The 21,853-nt window shown below is 42.6% G+C and overlaps 1 protein-coding gene across 3 annotated transcripts in view; it reads right to left on the bottom strand.

Annotated features, from left to right (window-relative positions):
* Positions 1–21,853, bottom strand: part of NTM (neurotrimin) — a 1,811,079-nt gene that overhangs the window by 746,988 nt on the left and 1,042,238 nt on the right. Inside the window, exon 2 of one of the 3 annotated variants that reach the window (XM_006892821.1) lies at positions 11,600–11,684. In XM_006892821.1, coding sequence (XP_006892883.1) covers positions 11,600–11,684 — 85 coding nt within the window. Of the gene's footprint in view, positions 1–11,599; positions 11,779–21,853 lie in introns of those variants that run through there. The other 2 variants (XM_006892822.1, XM_006892820.1) reach the window with 2 other exon arrangements.

The raw sequence follows: 21,853 nt of genomic DNA on the forward strand, positions 1-21,853 counted from the left end.
TCATAAAGTTGTAATTTATTTAACAAGTATTTCTTAATATTTTCATCTCCCAGGCAGTAATTCTGCCTCAACAAATGAGTAACAAAATCAGTGGCTTTGTGGATCATACATTTTGTGAAAGAGGCAATAAATAATAGATAAATAAAAAGCTTTTTACACATTAAAGATTATGAAAAAAAATTAAGCAAGGTAGGGGGTAAAGTGAGGTGGGAGCTGATGTCTGGTTAGCTTAAGTATCATCATCCAGAAAATCTCCTTGAAAATAGAATGTTTAGAAGACACTTGAATGCCTAGGGGCCCAGGTGCAGAATGTTGCATACTGGGTCTCTGAAAGAGAAAGAGCTCTGGTGGTTTGTTGTTGTTACCTGCCATTATGTCACTTGCAACACAAAGCAACCCTATATACAACAACTCTGAACCCTCCTCTATTTTGAACTAGCCTCATTGTCTTTGACACATCTACCCTCATCACCCTAGTCACTGAGTCAATCAATTTCATATAGGGTCTTCCTCTCTTGTGCTGTCAATGCACCCTTCCAAACATGATGTCACTCTCCAAGGACTCATCTCTCTTTGCAACATGCCCAAAGTATGTCAGCTGGTAGATTAGTGGTAAGAAATTTTGCTGCCAACACAAATGTACAAGGTTGAACCTACCAGTTGTTCTGTGGGAGAGAGGTGGGCAATCTCCTATCATGAGATTTACTGCCCCTGAAAACCTGCTGGGGGGAGGGTCAGTTCTGACTCAGTGGTACACAACAACAGCAACAATAACAAGACAGTAATGGACTCAGTGCATTCAGAAAGTAGGAAAGAATTTCAGTGTGAAGCATCCATGAAAGAGGGGCAGGGAGATAGTAACATAACGAAGTAACAAAAAGCCTTTGTATCACTGCCATGTTCATATTTCACTCTAACTTCAAGCCATTGCAAGGATTTGAACAGGAAGTAATAGAATTTGATTTAAGTATTTAAAAAACTCTGGTAGCAAGGTAAAGGACAGGTTCTTGGTGGGCATAAGTAAAACCATGAAGATCAGACTTTAACAAGAGCCTGCTTGAATAGTCCAGAGAGAAATGGCAATGGCCTTGACAAGCAAGCAAAAACAAGTTTCCATGAAGTCCATTTCAATTCCTGGTGACCCACATGTGGTAGAGTCAAACCCCATTCTACAGAGTTCTTAATGGCAGTCAAACCTTTGGAAGCAGTTCACCAATCTTCCTTCTAAAATCATCTCTGGTACACTTGAGCCTTCTACCTAAGAATGAGCAGTTGAGTATCTTACTCCACTCAGATCTGATTAGGATACATCTTAATGGTAAAAATAATAATCAAATTTCAAGTAGGAGAAAGAAAAAGATATAATGTTGAATCATCAACATAAATGTTGATTGTTTAAAACCACAGCTGCTCCATTAGAAAAAGATAAACCCTTTCCTTTCCATAAAGATCTGCAGCTTAGAAGACCCAATAGAGAATTACCATGGACTAAGATGAACTCAATGACAGTTTGTTTGATTTGAGCATAAGAGAGAAAGACCCAGATGAAATGGATTGATACAGTGACTGGGGCAATGGGGGTTGGTATGTTGGAACCAGTGAGACTGGCTCAGGACAGGGCAGGCTTCAGTGGTGACTAGACAGCACATAATAACAATGACATTAGGTTTCTTGCTACAGCAACTGGGTGGTAGGCGTTCTTAAGATCAAGAAAACTAAGAGAAGAGCTATTTAATGACAACAGTTGATGAGTGCTCCGGATGAGTCTGGATGCGTACAGCTTGAAGCATCTATTTGTTATAAAAGCAGCCTGGAGCTCTTCACATGCAGGAGCATGGCTGGGAGAGGTAGTGGGTACGTGCAGCAGGGAGCCTCGGGGCATGGCTTCTAACATGCTGGCAATGTTGATAAGATGGAAAAGGGACTATTCAAAACTCCAGAAGGCAACAAGAAGGATCGCCATCTAACTCTCAGCATCAGGGTAAGCAGAGAGCAGGAGAGATATTGACACCAGTAGAGATGGTTTAGGAGAGAAAATAACCAAGAGCCATCAACTTAAAGGGGTGGTGGGGGGAGATTATGTGAACATTTGAAGACAACATTAGAAACATAGGAGCATTGCTTGTAGCATTGCTATTAGTCCAGGGAGTAGAAAGTTTTGGGCTCCAGAGAGTGGCTGGAGGGTGGGGCAGCCTACCTGATCAGCAGGGCCCCATGAGGACAGAATCTAGATGGGGGCATACGCCCTGCCCATGAGCTCTTACCACAGAGTGGCTGGACGAGTTGAGAGGTTAGCTCCAATAGGATGGGTTCTTATGGTCTCTTAGGGAATAGACGTAGTAAGTTCTAATAAGAACCTCTTGATTTTGGTGGGAATGGTGAGGAGTAGGGTCCTGAGAGAAAAAGGAGTTGTTCTACCTACCACATGTCCCACTGTGTACTGCAGTTGCTAGTGACATGGGGAGGTGAGAGGATGGGCCTGCAGGTGGCCTTTATATGTAATGATGATTTAAAAATGCTGGCTTTATGAATTCCCAAGGTGCTGCTCTTTGTCATTTTCATGTATTACAAGGACATTAAATTAAAAATAATTTGCATATATTCTCTTTCTTACTCACAGGTTCCGAGGGGTGAAGACTGTTTTGGATTGAGCTTCCCTGATGAGTAAAATTGTCCAAAGATGATTACTGTGAGTTCAAGAGCACTTTTCCACTCATTCAAGACATTATAGTTTATTGAAAAGCCAGAGAACATCAAGAAATTATTTTCACACAAACATATTTTTCCTTTGTCTCCATGGAGCCAAAAAAGATTTGCCTAAAGTTTGATTTCAGTTTTGTAATTTCCGATCCATCTGCTGGTTGATGGTATTCTCATCAAAAATTCTATTATTTTTATAAATTAATCACCAAGATTGTAAGATTAATTTTTATGTTCAATTTATAGGGCAATTCTTACTCCCTAAAAGCTTTCTAAGCCAACACATTTCACAGTGACAAAACAGCAAGTTAGCCAAATAAGCCTAAACAAACACAAATAGTTCAAATACAGTCAATCCTACAAAAGCTCAAATATTTTCCATTATCATCTTATCAAAGATGAAAAGCTTAAGAGGCACAGTAAAACAATGGTATCCCACTGAGTTGTGATCACCATGAACTTCAGTGTACTCACAAGACCTCTAGATGAACTGTAAAAGTTATGAAGGCACAGTGTATTACCAAAGCTAACTTAACAGCCATGAGTTTGGATCCATCAGCTGCTCTTTGGCAGAAAGATGGGCAGTCTTCTTCCTTTAAGACTGAGAGCCTAGAAAAGCCTGTGGAGTGTGGCTGTGCCTCAAGACCATTATGATGGCAGCAGGAAACTAATTTAGCCCATGTCATGCACAGGGCGTAAGCAAAGGGGACTGTTTCTGTGGCTCCCTTAGTGAATTTGGAATAGAGAGCCTTTCTTAACGCCAGACACACTGACCTTATCCTCCTCCTATGTGACTACCTTTCTTGAAAATAGTCAAATGCAAAGAGGATTCCGTTTTTACCATAATCATGCAAGCTCTGTGCCTGCCTCTAACAGTCAGATGTAAATGAAGGGAAAAATTTCAATTAGAGGGCATTAAAGTGGAAGAGACCCTTAAAAACCCCAAGAGACGTCACTGCAACTGCTGTTTTGGCAGCTGATTCCTGGTGGAAAGTATCATGGAAAAATCGGTTTTCCAAGGAGAAAAGGTCTACCAATCGTAAATGTGTACTTGAACCCCTTTATTTGTCTCAGGCAACCTGGCACCACAACAGCTTCCATATGGGTTTTCTAATAGGAAATTCTTCTTCAGAGCCATGAACCTGCTATGCAACCATCTTGTTATGAAATGAAGACATATCTTTCTTTTTATCCCCATTCTGAAATAAAACATTTTTAAGAAATTCTGATGTTAACTACAGATTTCTAAGATCTAAATAAGTGTTAGGGAGTGCTGATGTGCTGATGGTGTAATCCTTGGAGAGCTGTACTGTTAATCCAATGGCTGTACCTCTCTACGAGTGTGAATTCACCAGAGACCCCAGGAGGAAGAGGAGCCATTTCCTGTGCCATCTGAGCCTCAGAAACCCAACAGAGGGTCAGCTAAGAGTCAGAACTGAGTTGAAGGCAATGAGATTGAGAAATAAATGTGTCAGAGCAATTAAAAAAAAGGATAATTATATCTGGATGAAGATGGATTTCTCTCTTGTAGATAGATCTTTTAAAAATAGTCTTCTTATCAAACTGTAGTGTATACATACATGCTTATGGGTATATATTGATAAATACACAGGTATGCATACTTGCATATTTATGAAGAAAAAGAGAGAGCTGTAATTATGGACTAAGGCTTTATGTGGATTATTTCTTTTTAAACTTGCAATAACCTTTTAAGGAAGGAAATAACTGTACTCTTCATAAAAGAAAGATTCAAAATCTTGCCAAACACCAGGCAGAGAGAAATTGCCTGAGGGAGGGTTAGTAGACTCCTGCCTCCCAAACCATATACTTTGCAGCACATCATTCCTGCTTCAAAATGAGCCAAGCTGCCTGCTTCTCAGAGACCCTCTCTTCGCCATGCACACTCTGATTAAACTCCCCTCCTTCAGCTCATAAGCGCTGCCACACCAGGAGCTCAGCCCTGCACTTATCTTAATATGAAATTGCACCCACAACCTAATCAATTCCTGGTTTTCTAAGATTAGAATTTTTATAGCCTCTAGATGATATTGATGATATTACTTATTTATTATCAGTAATCTGTTATACAGAGTGGGAAACCATCAACCTGCTCCCAAGGAAGCAAACTGACCTCAAATAATGGAAGGATAATGCTATGTTTTACTCATCAGTTGAGACTTTGAACCTGAGAGAACAAATCTCCTTATATTACTTATGAATTTTTTTTCAAGAGACCCTAGAAAAGACGCCATTAGTCAGTACTTCTAATTCTGGTAGAAAAAAGAAGGATGTTTGTAGGTCAGATCATAAATACAACTTTGTTCTGTCCTCTCACCTGCCCTGTCTCCCAGTACAATAACACCCAGACTAATCTTGCAGGGGACTATGTTCCAACCTGGATTTGCCCAGGATCTTATTCCAAACAATGCATGAACATGTCTGGGGGGTTGTTAATGCAGTGACAGAGTCCATGGCTGCTGATAAGGAGCTGTCCTTAAAGTCTCACTCTGAGGAACTAATGACCTTTCTAGGATTCCCTGATGAAAAGGGACTGCTGGAGGCTGCCAGGGCCAAGCTGTATGCCCCACGCCTCCACAGAGCAGGGTGCATAACAGTGTGAGGTGCTAGCAAGGCCATTTCCTTTTACAGTAACCCATCCCATGTGAGAGATAAGAACCATCCCACAAGTTTTCTAAGTCCTTAAATATATGCAGCCTTCATTCCTAACCCATCTCCCAAAAGAGAAATTCCTAAGCATCATCCTACATGGGTCCCTGGAGGAGTAGAAAAATAAATTCTCATACACCATCCTACAGGAATCCCTGGAAGAGAAGAAAACTCAGGATAAAGCTACAAATGAGAGAGCACTATGGTGCTAACAAAGGGAGATTTAGGTTAGAAGCAGCCCATACTGGTTTTGACAGCCTGGCTCAGCTGCACTACTGCCCTGTAATGCTGGAAAGGGCATTACTTTGCCTCTTAGGACTTTGGTATCATCATCTGTATTATCTTGATAAGTAAAATTAGGATAATAATTACCTCCACCTCCTGTAACAGTTATAAGGGTGAAATGAAATACTCTTGTAAAGTGCTGAACTGAGTCCACTACCTGGTTATACAACAAGGAAGAAAACTCATGGCCAAAGAGAGAAGAACCAATAGTCCGGAGAGAACAGGACTGGTGCTCAAGAAAACCCCAAAGAACAAGTCACACAGAGCTAACAGGAAGCTTTTCACTCAGAAGTACCAGTTCCTCCAGGCACATGTGGACCCAAGTCAGGGTTCACTGCTTGAGAAGAGGGGATACCAGGCATCCCCAAAACCTGTGAAGGGCATCCTTGTGATCTACCAAGCCACATCCTGATTCTCTGAGAGCAAGGTAGTTAGGCTCCCTGGTTTCTGCACTCTTACAAACTAAAATTTTAACAAAGTCCCTTTTAAAGGAGGAAAGGAGAGGCTTTTTGGAAAATCACCTCTCATAGCAGGTGAGGCCTGGTGGAGCCTGGGCTGCCATTTGACCTTTTCTGGGTTCTAGGGGCATCCTGGCACACTTCTCCTCTGCCCTACAGTTGGCTGAAGTTTTAGTTTTCCAGTTTTACGTTTTGGCCCTTCTACTGGCTAAATACACACTGAGCCAAGATCCTGCCCCCTCCATCTCTTCAGTCCATGCTCCTTTGAACCACAGTCCACTGGACACCAGCCCTGCCAGCCCCAGCTGAGTGCAGGGTAATCGGCATGCACGGAGGAAGCAGGGCATTTGGAATGGCATGTGCTTCCTGAGTGACATTGCTATTCTGAACGATTTGATTCATAAGCTACAGATTGACAGCTACACCACAAGGCAACCAAGTTCGTTCCAAAGAGAAAGAACAAGGAGAGGCAGACAAGCTTTCTGTACTCTTCCTACCTGAGCACCGATTTTCTTAAGGTCCACATGGGGTTGAAAACAGCCTCAAAGTAGTATGTTTTCAAATGCTTAAGGGCTAGGGAGCTGCAGCTATAACATGATGGGCACTCTATGCATCCCACATATATCCTAGCCCACAAGACATCAGCTTGATGACTTAAGCACATTTGTGATAGCCTACATATACCTCCAGTGCTACAATTTGACGCAACTGTGTAGCCCAGGCAGAAATGATAGTGGGCCAGCAACAAATCCAGGGTAAGGACAGCACTAGACAACCCAGGGAAAGGATGGGCAAGGCCAAGAAGAGGCTAAGAATGAGTTCAAATAGTCAGTCACTTAGGCAGTAGTTGTTTACTGAATGTCTTCTTTGTGCCAGTTGCAAGAATACAGTGTTGAATAAGGGGGGGGGGGGATAATACATGGCCTCAAGGTAATGATAGCCTAATTGAGAAAGGCAAACCATAATGAACTAATATAATGAACAGGATCATTTCCAATAAAGATAACTTCCCAGAAAGGGAAGGGGAGACCAGGATCATATGACATATGCCAGAAACAACTGGTGGGCAGGGTAGGGGAGAATTTTGTATTGAGTGTCAAAAAAAGATCAGGAAGGGAATTTCATCTGAGTTGAGGCAGAAATGAATCCTCTCCCGCAGAGTGGGATGGTGTTCCTGACAGCAGAAAGCATGGAAATCAACAGGAATTTGTTTTCTGTATTCACAAAGCAAGCAGATGGCTGGGTGCTCACAGCATAGTGGGTATAGAGAAGACTTGGAAGTATAATCATTCAACTTTATTGGTAAATAACAGGGGCCAAGTTATGTGTTAAATCGGGGTAGAAATCTGAGTAAGGCATTGTTCTTTTTTAAAGCATCGTTCTCAGGCTGTACCTGCAGAGATCAATAAGGGATCTATCTATTTATAACATGAAATGTTAAATGCTTTACATGAGATGAATAAAGTACCATGAGATTTTAAATCAAGGTGACTTTGTGTCCCCATAAATACAAAAACCACATTATTTTGTGCTATTGGATAGAAATGCTAAATCAAAATAGAGAAAATCTCACACATCCCTTAGACCATTTATTCTAAACTCATCCTCCATAAAACAATGGCCACATTCCATCACAAAGCCTGCAGTCTAGACACATGACAGAAGGTAGAGTTCAGCCTCTGACACTCTTCACTAGCCAATTCCAAGGAAATCATTCACTCCACTTGCCAGTTGCTTTTTGGAGCATTGATGGAGGCAGGAGGTATGCATTCATCTAGATTGTCCAAAGAGGTTTTCATGCTTCCTGAACAGCATCCACCCTGCTGTTCTCCTGCCCTTCACACCACCTCAGTCCTGCACTATACACACCTTGCCTCAAAGGGAAGGAGCTCTCCTCCAAGCAGCGTGAGAGTATTATGCACTTGTTAATGGGCACACCTTCTCCTTGAGACGATTAATTATCTTCAGTTCACAAGCCTGGCTTTCTGAGTTGGAGCCAAGTCCCTTGAGAGAGTTGCACACCCAACACCAAGCTCAGTGCACTTGAAGTAAGAACCATTCTTTGTTGACAGACTACAGCTCTATCTTAAAATAACATGGTACAAATATGGTTGGGAGATAATTGATGACAGGCCAGAGAATATTGTTTTGTTTTCATTTATTCTGTCTATTCAACAAATACTTGTGAGCATGTAGGGCTGTAAGAAAGGTTCCTTTTCTAAAAGTGGCCCTCCAATTCAAGTGGAAAAAGAGAAAGAAGAGTTAAGCAACACTGCAGGAAAGGATTGAAATCCAAATGAGCATTTCCATTACACAACGCCAAGGTGCTAGGAGAGCACAGGATGAAGGAGACCTGAGCAGTCTCAAGAAAGCCTGGGGCACAAAGACAGAGTCTAGTCCCAAGTCAGAATATCAGCTCTACTACGCACTACATGGGCCTTAGTTTTCTCATCTGCACCATGAAAACAGCTGCATCTATTTCAGCAAGTTGCTATAAGTATTTAATGTTATTGTGTACACAAAATATTTAGCGCCACCACTGAACAATAATTGATAGAGCACTATTCGTTTTGTTACTATTATCATTACCCACTAGTGCTTCGTAATTTGGCATCAATACGTTCTTGAAGCCCAGTTTTGCTTATAAAATTGCATATTATTATTATTATTATTATTATTATATTTTATGCAGGTCCATTCTTCAAAAATATTCATATAGACACTCAGCAAGTGAGCAAGAAGAGTAAGGGTTTTGAATTGCTTTTAATTCTCTTCAGATTGTCACTGTCATGTTGGGTACAAGGTTTCTGATAACTCCACAGAGCTGAGCAGAGCTAACTAGATAATACATCTTAGCAGTCTCCTTACATTAAAATCTAACCTTCTGCTGAAGGACTTAGTTTTGGAGAAGTAATAAAAATTATAAGGGGGGAACACCAAAAAAAGAAATAAACTGGTGGGAGCAAAGCAAAATAAATTCAATTAGAGCAAAAAGTCCTCTGTTGGTCATGAAGAAAACTGCATGCATCTCTACCATCACAGGAATGTACATAGCTAGCTATAGTGGGCCTCCAGGCTGGTGACACACCACTGTGCTTCAGCATACTTTGCAAGAAAAGTATGTATGTGAAGGGGGGAAAGAAATGCAACCTCTTTCCTGATAATAAAAATTAAAAAATTAACTTACATAGATCCCTAGACCATTAGATCGCTGTAAAGTTGTATGCATCCCAGAACTAGTTAACAGTAAATGTGGCAGATTTTATGAAAACAAAGCATTCTATGTCTGTGACTTGATTCCCTGCACAGAGGATCACAGAGCACAGAGCCTGAGTTTAAGACTGCATGGGCTTCCACTTGATAATCACATATATCTGTGATGTAACCCTTACTAATCCAGCGCATCAAGTCTGAGAAAGACTCAGGGTAAACTGCCAGCGCCCATCCTACACAGGCTGCCTGACAAAACAGGCTCTCTCACATCCCAAACCAGACCCATGGCCAACAGCTTGACCACGCCCTGTGCACTCCTTCCCACTGTGAGGATCCTGAAGACATTTGGACCTGGGGTTGGGATTCCAGGATGCCCTTCCAGTACCAGGGCTAGGTCACAGCCTATTCTAGGGTCTAAAAAAAAATGTTCCCCCCCCCTCCCTTGTCCCTTTTCTTTTATCCATACTCAGACAAAACCAATGTGACCAAAGCCCATGTGAAGATGCAAACAAATACCAGCGACTGTCCACAGAAGACAGCATAGAGTCACGGGAGGAAAGACAAAGAAAAGAGTCTGGCCAGCACATGCTCCTCAGTTTTAAAGGGAAGCTGCTTGTAGTCCAGGCCAGTTTGCCTACAGCTGAATCCACTCTAAAGTGCCAAGTGCAGTGAGATTCAGGAGCTGCCTGCTGGAAGCCAGACCCCAACCTTTTTAATTTTCCTCTAACACTGAAGAAACTGCCTGTCAGGAACCCTTGCTATTTATTATCTCCAATTCTCCACAGAGCCATTTACTTCCTCCTGGAAAAAGAAAAAAAATAACCTCATCTATACATAATCATTCTCTTTAAGAAGACGACCCCGGTGGGATCCTCTTTGTCAATGGATAGGGACAGGGTACAACCAGTGAGCCACTAGATATCATTGGCTACACTGCTTTAGCAGTTCATTTATGTTTCTATCCTTGAGTAATCTGAAGAAGCTGAATATGTGTAGCACCCCTGATATCTCCTTATAAACCAGGTATATAGACATGGTATATTTAACCTCTGTTCAAAACAGTTTCTAAAAATCTCAGTGGAGGGAAAGATTCTACAACTAGCAATTCCCCTGGGCCTGGAAGGTTAACTTCCCTAAGACACAGAGCTCTTTTGACTCATACTTTTCCTTGGCAATTCTTAGCAATTCAACTCTGGACTGCCTCACCTCCACATTTTCCATCCTGAGTGCACTCTCTTCAAGTCACCTAGTCTGAGACCAATAGCATGAGTGAAAAATCCAGGGTATCAGCAACAGGATGGGGATGTGGCCTTGTGGTTAGTCCCGCTGCCCAGGTTGGGACCTTAATTAGGGGGATAGATTTGGTTTAGTTTGGGTTTTTCCAAGAATCTGTTTATATTTAATTTTTACTTTATGCTCACTGTCTTATGAAAGCCCACAGAATAAGGTTTTTCCATGACCATCACTAATTCTATGTTGTCCTGATGCTGGTAGTGTAACTGGGAGACACTGAGAACTGAGTGTTTGTCAGCAAATTAAACAAGAAGGTGGAATCACTCTACCTTACACAAAGCACAGTCAAGATTCTTCCCCTCCTCCTTCCCATTTTCTCCAAACCTTAACCCCAGAAGCTAACCAGAACTCCACACAGCACAGAAATCCAGTTTCTATTCAGTTGATGAGCTCTGCACTATTGCTTGGTGGACAGCACAGTCAACCAGAATAAATTCTGGTTTCATTGGACAAGTCTCCATCATCTCCGTAACTTCAGCAACAGAAATTCACTTTCAGACAGAAGAAAGCACTTGTCCCCAGCTCATGGTATCCAGGCCCCCAGGAGAGCCCAGGGCAAAGCAATAGCTGTGCAGGCCTACAGAGGCCCAGGCTGGCAATGCACCATGGCATGGGCAGAAGGAGGGCATCTGGATCAAGCCAGGCCTGTCATTTGGAGCTCATTACTTCTTAGAAAACTTGCTTTGTGAAGCTCAGGCAGGTACATAGCTTCCACTGCCACCAAGTTTGCTGACCCTCTGCAACTCCCTGGCCTTAATCCTTCACCTTTACAAGTTCCAAGGACCAAAGAAGGCCGGTTTGGGGATGAGAAGTTCCTCCCGGCCTGTCACATTCCCTCAGCAGCAATGCAAAAACACGTTCTTGAGGGGACCGGTGACCCTGGAGCCGGTCCAGCATGCTCCAGTTCACACACCTGTACCCCGACCCTTACCACACCCCTACACAAACCGTCCTCAAGTCACATATGAATGGTAGCTCCCTACCTGAGGGTGGCGCTCTCCCCTTGCCGGACTGTCACGTTGTCCATAGCTTTGGGGAAGGTGGCATCTCCGCTGCGCACCGGCACTCCTGTGGGTACAAGGAACAGCAGCCTGAGAGACACGACCACGAGGCACTTCCAGGGCAGGAACAGGTACCCACAGACACCCATTCTCGACCGACACAACTTTCCAGAACTCAGCAGCAGCAGGACACACGCCCCAGCGAGCACAGGAATTGGGGTGGCTTAGGGTCGGGGGGGGGGTGGCCTTTGGGAAGAGCTACTGGCAACGGCGAGCAGCGAGGAGCGGGGAGGAGAAAAGCGCGTAAACGCCTCCAAGTCCAGTTTTCCTCCCCAAATCCAGCCTCAGCTCCCCAGCCCTGGCCAGCCAGTCTCCACGGAGGACATCCGAAGGGGCCTCTCTGCGCTGCTCCTGCAGGGAAAGTGCGGATCCCGGGAGCGGAAGGCAGGACCCAAGGTGTGAGCCAGGCTTAGGAGCCAGTTCTTCCCGCTACGAGTTGAGACATGGCACTTTGGAGAGGAGTAAGCACTTTGGTACCCAGAAGAGGAAGAGGGCAGGTTGGATTCCCCTGCCCAGAAATGGTCTAGGATTCCTCAGTTCCAAAGAGGGTGAAAAACCAATACTTTCTTTGTAAGTTTGAGGGCCAGGCTTGCTGCCAGGAACAAAACGGTCACAAAGGCAGAGAAAGTACGCGGTGCAGGAACGGCGGGGCGCGCGGAGCGGAGGCTGCCTGCGATCCGGGCCCGACTCCAGCCGGGAACGCCTCGGCCGCTCGCGGACACCGGTGCGCACCCCACACCAGGGCGCGCTTCGCCCGCGCGCACTGCCACCCAGACCTCCGCCGGGCGCGGCGCGGGCAGCAGGGCCGGGCGGTAACCCGCGCGCGCGACTCCTTCCCGGCTCCGAGCGAGAGATGCCGCGGCGACGGGCGGCGGCACCGGGGACGCCCAGCTCAGCGGCGGCCCCCGGGCTCAGCGCCGCCTTCCTCCCAGGAGCGTCCCCGCCTCGCGCTGGCACACACTTCCAGGGTTGTCATGGCAGCAGCTCCATCACTGACCACCACTCTCTTCCGACGCGGACCCTGGCGCGCGCGCCCGGCGCAGCCTGAGCACCGGAACCGTGGCGAGTGTGCGCGCCGCAGCCAACCCGCTTAACCCCCGCCGTGCCGCAGCCGGCCAGCCCTTAACCATTCCCCTCCCTGCCAAAGCTGAGGGTTCCAAATTAAAAGGAAGTCACTCCATTCTTAACAGAGCAGAGACAGCATAATAAGGTTCATAGTCTAATTAACTACGAAAATAAACCCCCGCAGCATGCACTTTTAAACAACGCCTAGATAGATTCCATTAGCATTTAGAGTAAACTCAGGTGTTGGAAGGATGTTTTAGAATAATCACATTTGTATTCAGTAGTGCTACACCATCCCAATCAGCTTCCCCCTCCCCAAAAAAGCTCCTTACAACACCAAAACAGAGCTGACACAGTTCTATATAGATTGCATATATAAGACATGTAGAATCACAGAAACTGTGTGAAACTGAAAAAAAAAAAAAAATCGCACCCAAATTTTACTTAAATTTTAAGATTGACTTAGATTCTTCATTCTTGAGTTTGATGAGATGCTAGCCTGGCAGGAGTACCCATGAGGATGCGTGAGCCACATGCAGTGTTTCTGTGGTGGACGCTCACGTGTCCTACGCTTCACACTCCTGTGCAGTCGACTTCATCTTGTGGTGGTGAGTTTTTGCATTCTGGAACCCCTCACATTGCCCCTCTCAGCTGCTTCCTCTGTACCTTCACTGTACCCACATGGTTAGTTCTCCCCGTGCTTCAGCTCTGATGAAGGCAGTGTCTGCTGCCCTTCCTGGGGCTGGCCTCTGTCAGCAGCAACAGGAGTGGCTCCTAGAATGCTGGGTAGTGCTCCAGGCAGGGTTAGGACATCTGCATGTCTGAGGGACTTCTGGATCTGAGCTTCAGGCCCTGACCCATTCCTTCCTGGAGCAAGCAGGGAGGGGACTAATTTTGTTCTTCCCCCTTAGACATTCTTTGACATCCAACCAGGGATTTTGTTCTTTCTCTCACTCCTATCTCAAGTATCAAAGACAAAGTGTCTTCTTCAGTGCTATCCAGCACCAAATAAAGGGTCTCGAACTCTACAGGCAGGTAGCACAAAAGCCCTTGCATCTTGCCAGTAGTAATAATCACACATGTAGCCAACAGGTTGGAGACAGAATAATCATTTCTCCACCCTATATGCACCCTCTCGAGACACTGTGCTTTACAGAGACAGTTATATACCACTGAGTCAGAACCAACCCATAGCTGACTCTCCAGCAGTTTATAAGAGGCAGGAAATCACTGTGGAGTAGCTGGTAGATATGAACCACTTGCCTTCAAGTCGGTAGTGCAGCTCTTTACCACTAAGAAAGGTAGTGTCTGGGCGATTAAGATTGAATAGGTGCTTTTCCAGTTTTAATAGTTGAACAGAATGTGGCTGACCAACCATGAAAAGTTGAGTAATTTTACATGATGATCTAAAAATATTTTTTCATTAATTAACCAACAAGCAAGTTTCCCCCTTATCTCCTCTGCTGTCTTTTTCTGATATTCAGTGCTCACTGAATCTCAGTGGTTTCTTTTGCCCTTGAGAGATAGCACTAAAAAAATAAAAGAATAAGAAGAAAATTGAGTCACTTTATGACTGAAATAAACAACTTTTAAAAAAATGTACCTGAGAAGCAAGAGTTTCATTTCTATTTTTTAAAGGAAAGAGAAAGGGTGTATTTTATCACTATTCTGTCTTGACCCTATGTTGTCTCACCTTACAATGGGGAAATTGCAGAAAAGGAAATCAAATGACTTTACAAAGTTAAGATGAGATGAGAACGGACAAAGGAGTTGAGATTATGTTTACTGACTTCAGCCTGATGATTTTGGAGTTCCTCTTCCTCAAAAGCTCAGGAGAAATAAACTGTAGTCATGGGAAAGCAGAGGGCTTATTTCAGGATTCAGAATCATTTCCCTACAGTCCTGAGAATAGCACGAAAGACTCCTCTTATGACAAATTCTAATTCTGGTTTTTGCATTTAATTCTGAGGCAGGTACAAATGAGCATTAGATTTTTTTCATCGAGGAATGTGTATAATGACAACAAGCCTTCCCCTGGGACTCACATACATGATTAACTATACAGTAAAATACTTACAAATCCATTTAAGATGGAAGATGTTTTACTAATACATTTTGTCTACCAGTGTTTCAGTATTATGGCTGGACAGAAAAATTATCCTCCATGTGTACTCTTTACGATCTTCAGCTTATACTGGCCAGCCTGTCGTTGATCTGAAACAGTCAACTCATCTTTGTCCCTGGCCGTGAAGAGAGAAAGCTAAATCGAAGCATCACAGCAGTTGCCAACAGAAATCTAATACAGTCAGAGTAACTCGGAGCGTGGAGAAGAAAATCCACTTGCAACCTTACACTTGCTTTTGGGACTCAGAAGTCCAGATTTTATTTAAAAAGGAAGGTTTAGAAAGCCACCAAATGTAATTATGCCCACATAATTAATAAGACACATTCCAAACTTGCTAGTGAAGTGGTCCAATAGCTAAAGAGCAAAACCATATGAACTCCTTTCCCATCTCTTAATCCCAAAATGTAACCAACATTTAGTGGCTTATTTTATATCCTGTCTCTGGCTTCAAAAAAATTTGGGGGTTTTATTTTCTTTTCCCCAGCATAGCTGAACTAATGAAAAAGGGATGACAGCCAGAGCAGTTTCATTATTTGTGTTCTTTAGAGAACAAAACTTCCTTTCTGCTTCCTGGAAGGCAGGTTTCTAATGAGCCCCCAACTCCACCTTCTTCCCCTATCTCCACTCCTTCCTCCCTTCCCTCTTGCATACACATATACTGTACACATAAATCAACTTGTCACAGCTTGTCTCTCTGCTGACAACTGTAATTGCTTCAGGTTATAAAAATATCTATAGGACAATACCTTTCAAGCTCACAGACACACACATACTCACACACATACACTCCCTGAGCAAAAGGAAACTATCATCGTCCCTGTAATAATCCTGGAATTGCGTGGGTGTCGGCGGGAGAGGGGTGGTGTGACATGAAGTACAGGCCTGCAGGTGAGGAAAAGAGTGTATAAGAAGTCTCACAGCAGTAGCAGGATCTCACACTATAACAGAGTAGAACGGGATATTCTCAGCAAAACGGAAGTCAATTGTTTTTGTTTTCTTCTCTGTTATGTACAGCTGCCGATATCACACACACACACACACACACACACACACACACACACACACACGCAAAAGAAAGGCTTTAGCTTAAAAGATGCCACTTGTGCTTCACCTTCTCTAAAAGGCTAAAGGCCCCCTCTCCTGGTGGAGATTCCACATAGTAGCTCAGACAAGAAGATGAGCAATGCAGGACACTGGAGAATGGCGGGGCTCCAAATGGGTAAGGGAAGAGGAATCAGAAAGGTAAGACTAGATGTAAATCTGTGTGGAAACCTCTCTCTGAAGGGGTAAGATAGAGCTGGGGTCTGGGAGAAACACGCCGCCTTTTCTCCCTCTGTATCCAATATGAATGTAGACTTTTATTTTAAAAAAAATCATTCTATATCTGCACTATAGTCCATGAGGTTAAGATTCCAGCTGGAAGAACAAGAGGATACCTTAAAGAGGAAAAAGAGGTTTGTCTGTAGGAAGAGAAGAAAGATCACAGAATTGCAAAGGAGGAGATGGCAAATTGGCAAAGGTTAAGATATTTGTGGACTTTGAAATGCTCGAAACTTTTGAGAGATGAATAAAGAGAAGAGACGTTAGGTGGAACAAAAGGTAGGTAGACAGAAAATGAAGTCAGAGGTGGAGGAATGATTCAACACTACTGATGCCACTGAAGCAAAAGACATAAAGCAAAGCACATAAAGAGTGACAAAAGTAAAAGCCAGAGCTCTTTAGGGATTGCTATCTCCTTAGCTAACTTTTCAGTCACGGGAGGACCCTAGATCCATGGATGTAGTGTATTATGTGTTCAGCTGTAAGTGAAATGCTAGTTGTTCAAATCCACCAGTCACTATGTGATAAAAACTGGACAGTCTCCTCCTATAAACATTTACTTCTCAGAAACTTGGTGGAGAGAGACTATGAGTTGGAATCAATTCAATGGCAATGGTTTGGTTTTCTGCTTAGGTGAGAAAAAGGTGTGTCCAAGTGTTTATCAATATGGGGGAAATACTAAATGCAAATAGATATTTATTTTACAGAAAGTATCAGCAAATATGCGACCAACATGGGATTTGTCCTCATAAAGCAATTGACTGAAAGAGGAAACTGAATAAATGAGAGTGTATGACAGTATTTGGTTCTGCCTGAATCTGGAAGACTGGGAAGTATTTCCTAAGAAAATAACTTTAAACTAGTGAGAACAAGAGGGTGGAAGAGGTCATGTAAGTAGACCAGAACGTCAAAAGATTTTGGTCAAATAAGAAAGGAATATAACACGGTCAGCCCTCAGGGGTTTCAGCCAGTGTTATTTGAGTTTAGAGTAGAAACATCTGAAATACTCTATTTGAATGAAACTTCTACCTCCTTCAACATTCACTGATTCATGAAGTGCAAATTTATCAACGAAGAAAAAACATGATCTTTATAATCAGATCAGAAGTATTCACTCTTTCCACTACAAAGTGTCCTTAAGAAAATATCTTCATTTGTAAAATCACTCACTCTTTGAAGTTCAGTTGGAACCAACTTACAGCTTACCCTCAAGGCATTTTTCTGAGACTGTAAACCTCGTGAGAAGAGATTGCCCAACTAGAAGCCACTGGTGGCTTTGAAATGCCAGAGAAGTGCCACCTATGGGGTTACCAGCACATCTCCCAATAGACTACACCGTGAGAGCTCCTCATTTGTAAAATAGGAGTATGATATGACCTGCCACAAAAGGTTATCAAGAGAATCAAATGAGATAATGCGTGTAAACATTTACTACAGGACTTGCTGCACAGCTTTGGTGGCCTAGTCCATAGGGAGTTGTTTTCTCACTCAAAGGCTGTGCCTCTCAGGATGTTCTAATCAACTGGCCATTCTGTGGGAGAAAGATTGGCATTCTCCTTGCATTCAATTTACAGCCTACACAAAACTCCCTGGAGGGCTGAAAAGCATGGTCACTATTAAGACCTGGTCACATTTCACTGCTAATCAGAAGGACGGTGGCTCACACGCACCCAGAAGCGCCATGTAGAAAAACCTGGAAATCTGCTTCCACAAAGATTATGGCCAAGACAACCTCAAGGCACAGTCCTGATCTCTTTCTCTGCCTGTTTGTCCAAATATTGTACCTTGTATATAGCCATAATGTTACAGCTGAAACCACAAGTATTTTAAATACCAACTGGGTCAACGATTAGTACAGTTTCCAAACTAAGAGATACTATAAAGAAAGTGATCTCTTTCCAAAAATTAGCTAGTGGAACACAACAGAAGATTTACCAACACAGTCTTAGAAGTTAAGCCTCCTAGACTGAAAGTTCAACAAGCCTTACAGTGGCCACAACCATGGACTGGAACATAACAACAATCAGGAAGATGGTGTGTTGTGTTGTTATGTATCATCGAATCGGAACCGACCCATAGCTCAGGTAGGTTTTCAGAGGCAGTTAATCACATGGGAGGAGACTGCCTATTCTTCTCCTTCAGCAGCTGGTTTACTTGAACTGCCTGCCTTTGAGATTGCAGGAGAACTTCTTGCCACTAGGAGATCAGCACTCCCTAAAATAGAATAGGGCCTAGGAATATTACTCTTTGTTATAGAAGGATGGAGTTGACTTGATGACCTCTAACAACAATGGAGGTCTTGTGTTTTTTGCTTGTTTGTTTTTTTAGCATGGATGCTGAAAGACAGCACCACAGAATGTTTTTCTTTGTTCACAGGAGGAACAGATTTTTATATGAACACATTTCATAACCAGGGAACAGCACCCCAAGGCCAGCCTCTGAGTGCCGACTATAAGGATACAGGAAGTGTATTTTAATCCCAGAAACTCAGCAGAAGCTTCATGCTGAGGTTGGTCTGGAAGAGGAAGCAGCTTTTCCTTTAAACCACAGCAGGAAGAGGTTGGATCCCCTGGTTCCCACTCCAGCTGTTAAACAGCTGCACAGACAATATTCTCCAAAACTGTACCGCAGAGACCCATGGGAAAAGCCTGGATGTGAGAATGAAGAGATGGCACTCTTTTGGTGCAGTAGCCTGGGAACTTTCATTCCCCATGTTCCCATGTACACCTGAAAGGTAGTGAAACAACAGGAGTAAAACAAAACACCTGTGCTGCTGAGAGATGGCGAGACCGGACCTCCTTCATGAAGCTTCCTTCTTAACTCCTAAGCACCTGATGAGTAAATCTAAAACTTATCATCTTAGGTAAAGAACTGCTTTCTTAAAGATTTAGCATTTTGATTTGTCAGAAGAACCCAAACCATCTTCATGATCTTTAGGTTAGCAAAAAGACTAGATGGCTAGCCCACTCAAAAGTATTAAGAATTAAAAGAACTATTTAAAAGTAACCGGACACTCTAGAGAGGTTAGATCAAGAGTCTTGGCTTCATACCCTAAGTCTGCCAGTCTGCCACTTCCCACTTCCCACAGTGCTTCTCAACACTCTTTGCAGAATCATTTTACCCATCAAAATAATTTATAAATTCTCCGACACAAAACTAACCCTCTTCATCATGTCCTTCCTTTTTTCCTATTCACCAAGGTATACATTTGGAATGAAAGAAACTGCTGTACAAAGTAATTAATGAGCTCACACTGGATCTAAGGCAAACCAATGGAAGACCCAAGATGATTAAATGTCTTCTGATAAAAGATTGTGTTAAGGAAAAGAGAATTCCACTATGCAACAGTGATGTTAATCGTCAATAAATACACTGCTAATATCTAACTGGCATTTATTTAAACTTACAGTAACAGTCCTATTAAATCTAAATTAATTGCCCACTTGGGAATCTTTCCTAAAACCTAGCTATGACATGGCTGTCTAAATCATAATCTGTACTAGGCATCCAGCCATAAAGGGAATATTTAAACCATCCTTTTAGAATAGACCATGATGAGCATACATGTTTGGGAAGGTCTTAGAGGTTAAATAGTCTAGTAAGTAGACTTTTAATACCTTGGGTTATTTCACGGTCTTGGAAACGATTCTTTTTTAATATCTATAGTAGTAGATTATTTTATCATCCAAATAACGATCTATATGTCCCTCTTTTGAGTATTATTATTTTCTTACTTTTTCCTTTTGGTCACTCATTTTTCCTATTTAATTATTGTCTTATTCTCCACTTCTCTTGTGTTTCTTAGCTAAACCATTTGGGATTTACAGCAAATTCTGCATGCCTATACACACATCTTATTATATGTGGTGCAAAACACTTTATAATAGCAGCTGTAGTTAGGTGTCATAAATTGTGAATAATTCCTGAGTCACACTGCTTTTTCAGGGACAGCAAGGGTTTAATTAGATAGAGCCAATCTTCGCTCTCCTTAGAATAATTTTCTGAAATTTTTATTATACACAGTGGTCCCAGATGAAATTCTGCGGTGTCATGTTGCCATGATCATAATGCATAAAGTTTACATACTACACAACTGTGTGCACAGAAATACCCACTTGTTTGTTTCATCAGATCAATTTACTAGTGAGACAAGTGGATTTCAGATAAACACCTAATCAAGCAGGTTAGTGCTCAAGCTGAGTCAGCTTGAAACCAATACATCAAGGCTAAAGAGAAACTGAACTTTCATCAAGGAAGTAGGAGATAGATGAGAGGAAAATAATTCTCCCTATTATTTCTAAAGGTTAGTTCACGGAGTTAGATTAATAAATGCTCACTGTTGGCCTTGCAGGTCCTAGAAAGGGGGTGGTAAGGAGGAGTTGGAGTTGGAGATGGAAGTCATGAGGTAAGGGTTTGAGGAAGAAAAGTTGGACAGATGGTAAATCATTCAACATATTTAAGGAAAAAACCTAAGTATTATTCTCAATTTTTCTTATGGAATCCTTTAATTTGTATTTCTAGTGAAGACAATTAAAAGATGTATTCAGGTGGGAAACTCTGCTGTTAGAAACCTCTCCAAAGTACTGAAGAGCAACAATGTCAGTCTAGAGACTAAGGTGAGCCTGATACTGGCCATGGTCTTTGCAGTCATTTGCTATACATAAGAGAACTGGACAATGACTAGGGATGATAAAACGAGAATTGATGCCTTTGAGCTGTGGTGTTGGTGAAGAATATTGAATATACCATTGGCTGCTAAGAGAATGAAGAGGTTTGTCCTGGACAGGGTTAAACCAAGCTGCTCCTTGGAGGCAAAGATTCTGAAGCTTTGTCTGACATACTTTGGACATGTTGCAAAGTGGGACCAGTCCTTGAAGAGGTACGGCATGCTTGGGAGGGTGGAGGGACAGCGCAGGAGAGAAAGACCCTCAATAAGATGGATCAATTCAGTGACTGGAGTAAAGGGAGTAGATGTGTTAGAGACAGTGAGATTGGCACAGGATAGAGCAGGGTTTAGGCTCTTATACATAAGATCATTATGAGTCACAGGTGACTCGATGGCACATAACAACAACAATAAGAGTGAAGACATACTTCTTTATAAACTAATGTGTATATCATGACACTTCCCTTCTCTTCTTCAATAGCTGTAAACAGTCTAACAATCACTGTCATCAAGTTTGTTCTGACTCATAGTGACTCTCCTTCAGGTTTGGGAAGCTGTAAATCTCAATGAGAGGAAATTACTCATCTTTCTCATTACAGATAATGGACATAGAGCTTTCTAAAGTTATTTTAAAGGCGGCACATATGCTTCACTATATCTTCAGTTAAAGAAAAAAAACAAAAGTCTGTACTCAAGATGTTTTCATTCCTTATTTTATTTAAACTTAGAAATTCAATAAATAAGTAAATGTAACTATTCATATTTATCATTCTGTTTAACTTATCTGACACTCTTTATAAATCACCATAAGGAGCTCAGAGCAATTCACAATAAACAATGGAGGTTGTAGTTAGAATGTGACAGCCCTTGTGCTTCCTTCTAACACAGGAGTCAAAGTGAATGTCTGTCCTTAGAACAGTTGCTGTGGTTGTTACGTGTCTTTTGCTAGACTACTCTTTATAGCGATGCTATGAGCAACAGATTTGAACCTTGTCCTATC

The sequence above is a fragment of the Elephantulus edwardii genome, unplaced genomic scaffold, assembly GCF_000299155.1.
Source record: "Elephantulus edwardii isolate Elephantulus edwardi_28Jun2011 unplaced genomic scaffold, EleEdw1.0 scaffold00120, whole genome shotgun sequence".
Taxonomy (NCBI): Eukaryota; Metazoa; Chordata; class Mammalia; order Macroscelidea; family Macroscelididae; genus Elephantulus; species Elephantulus edwardii.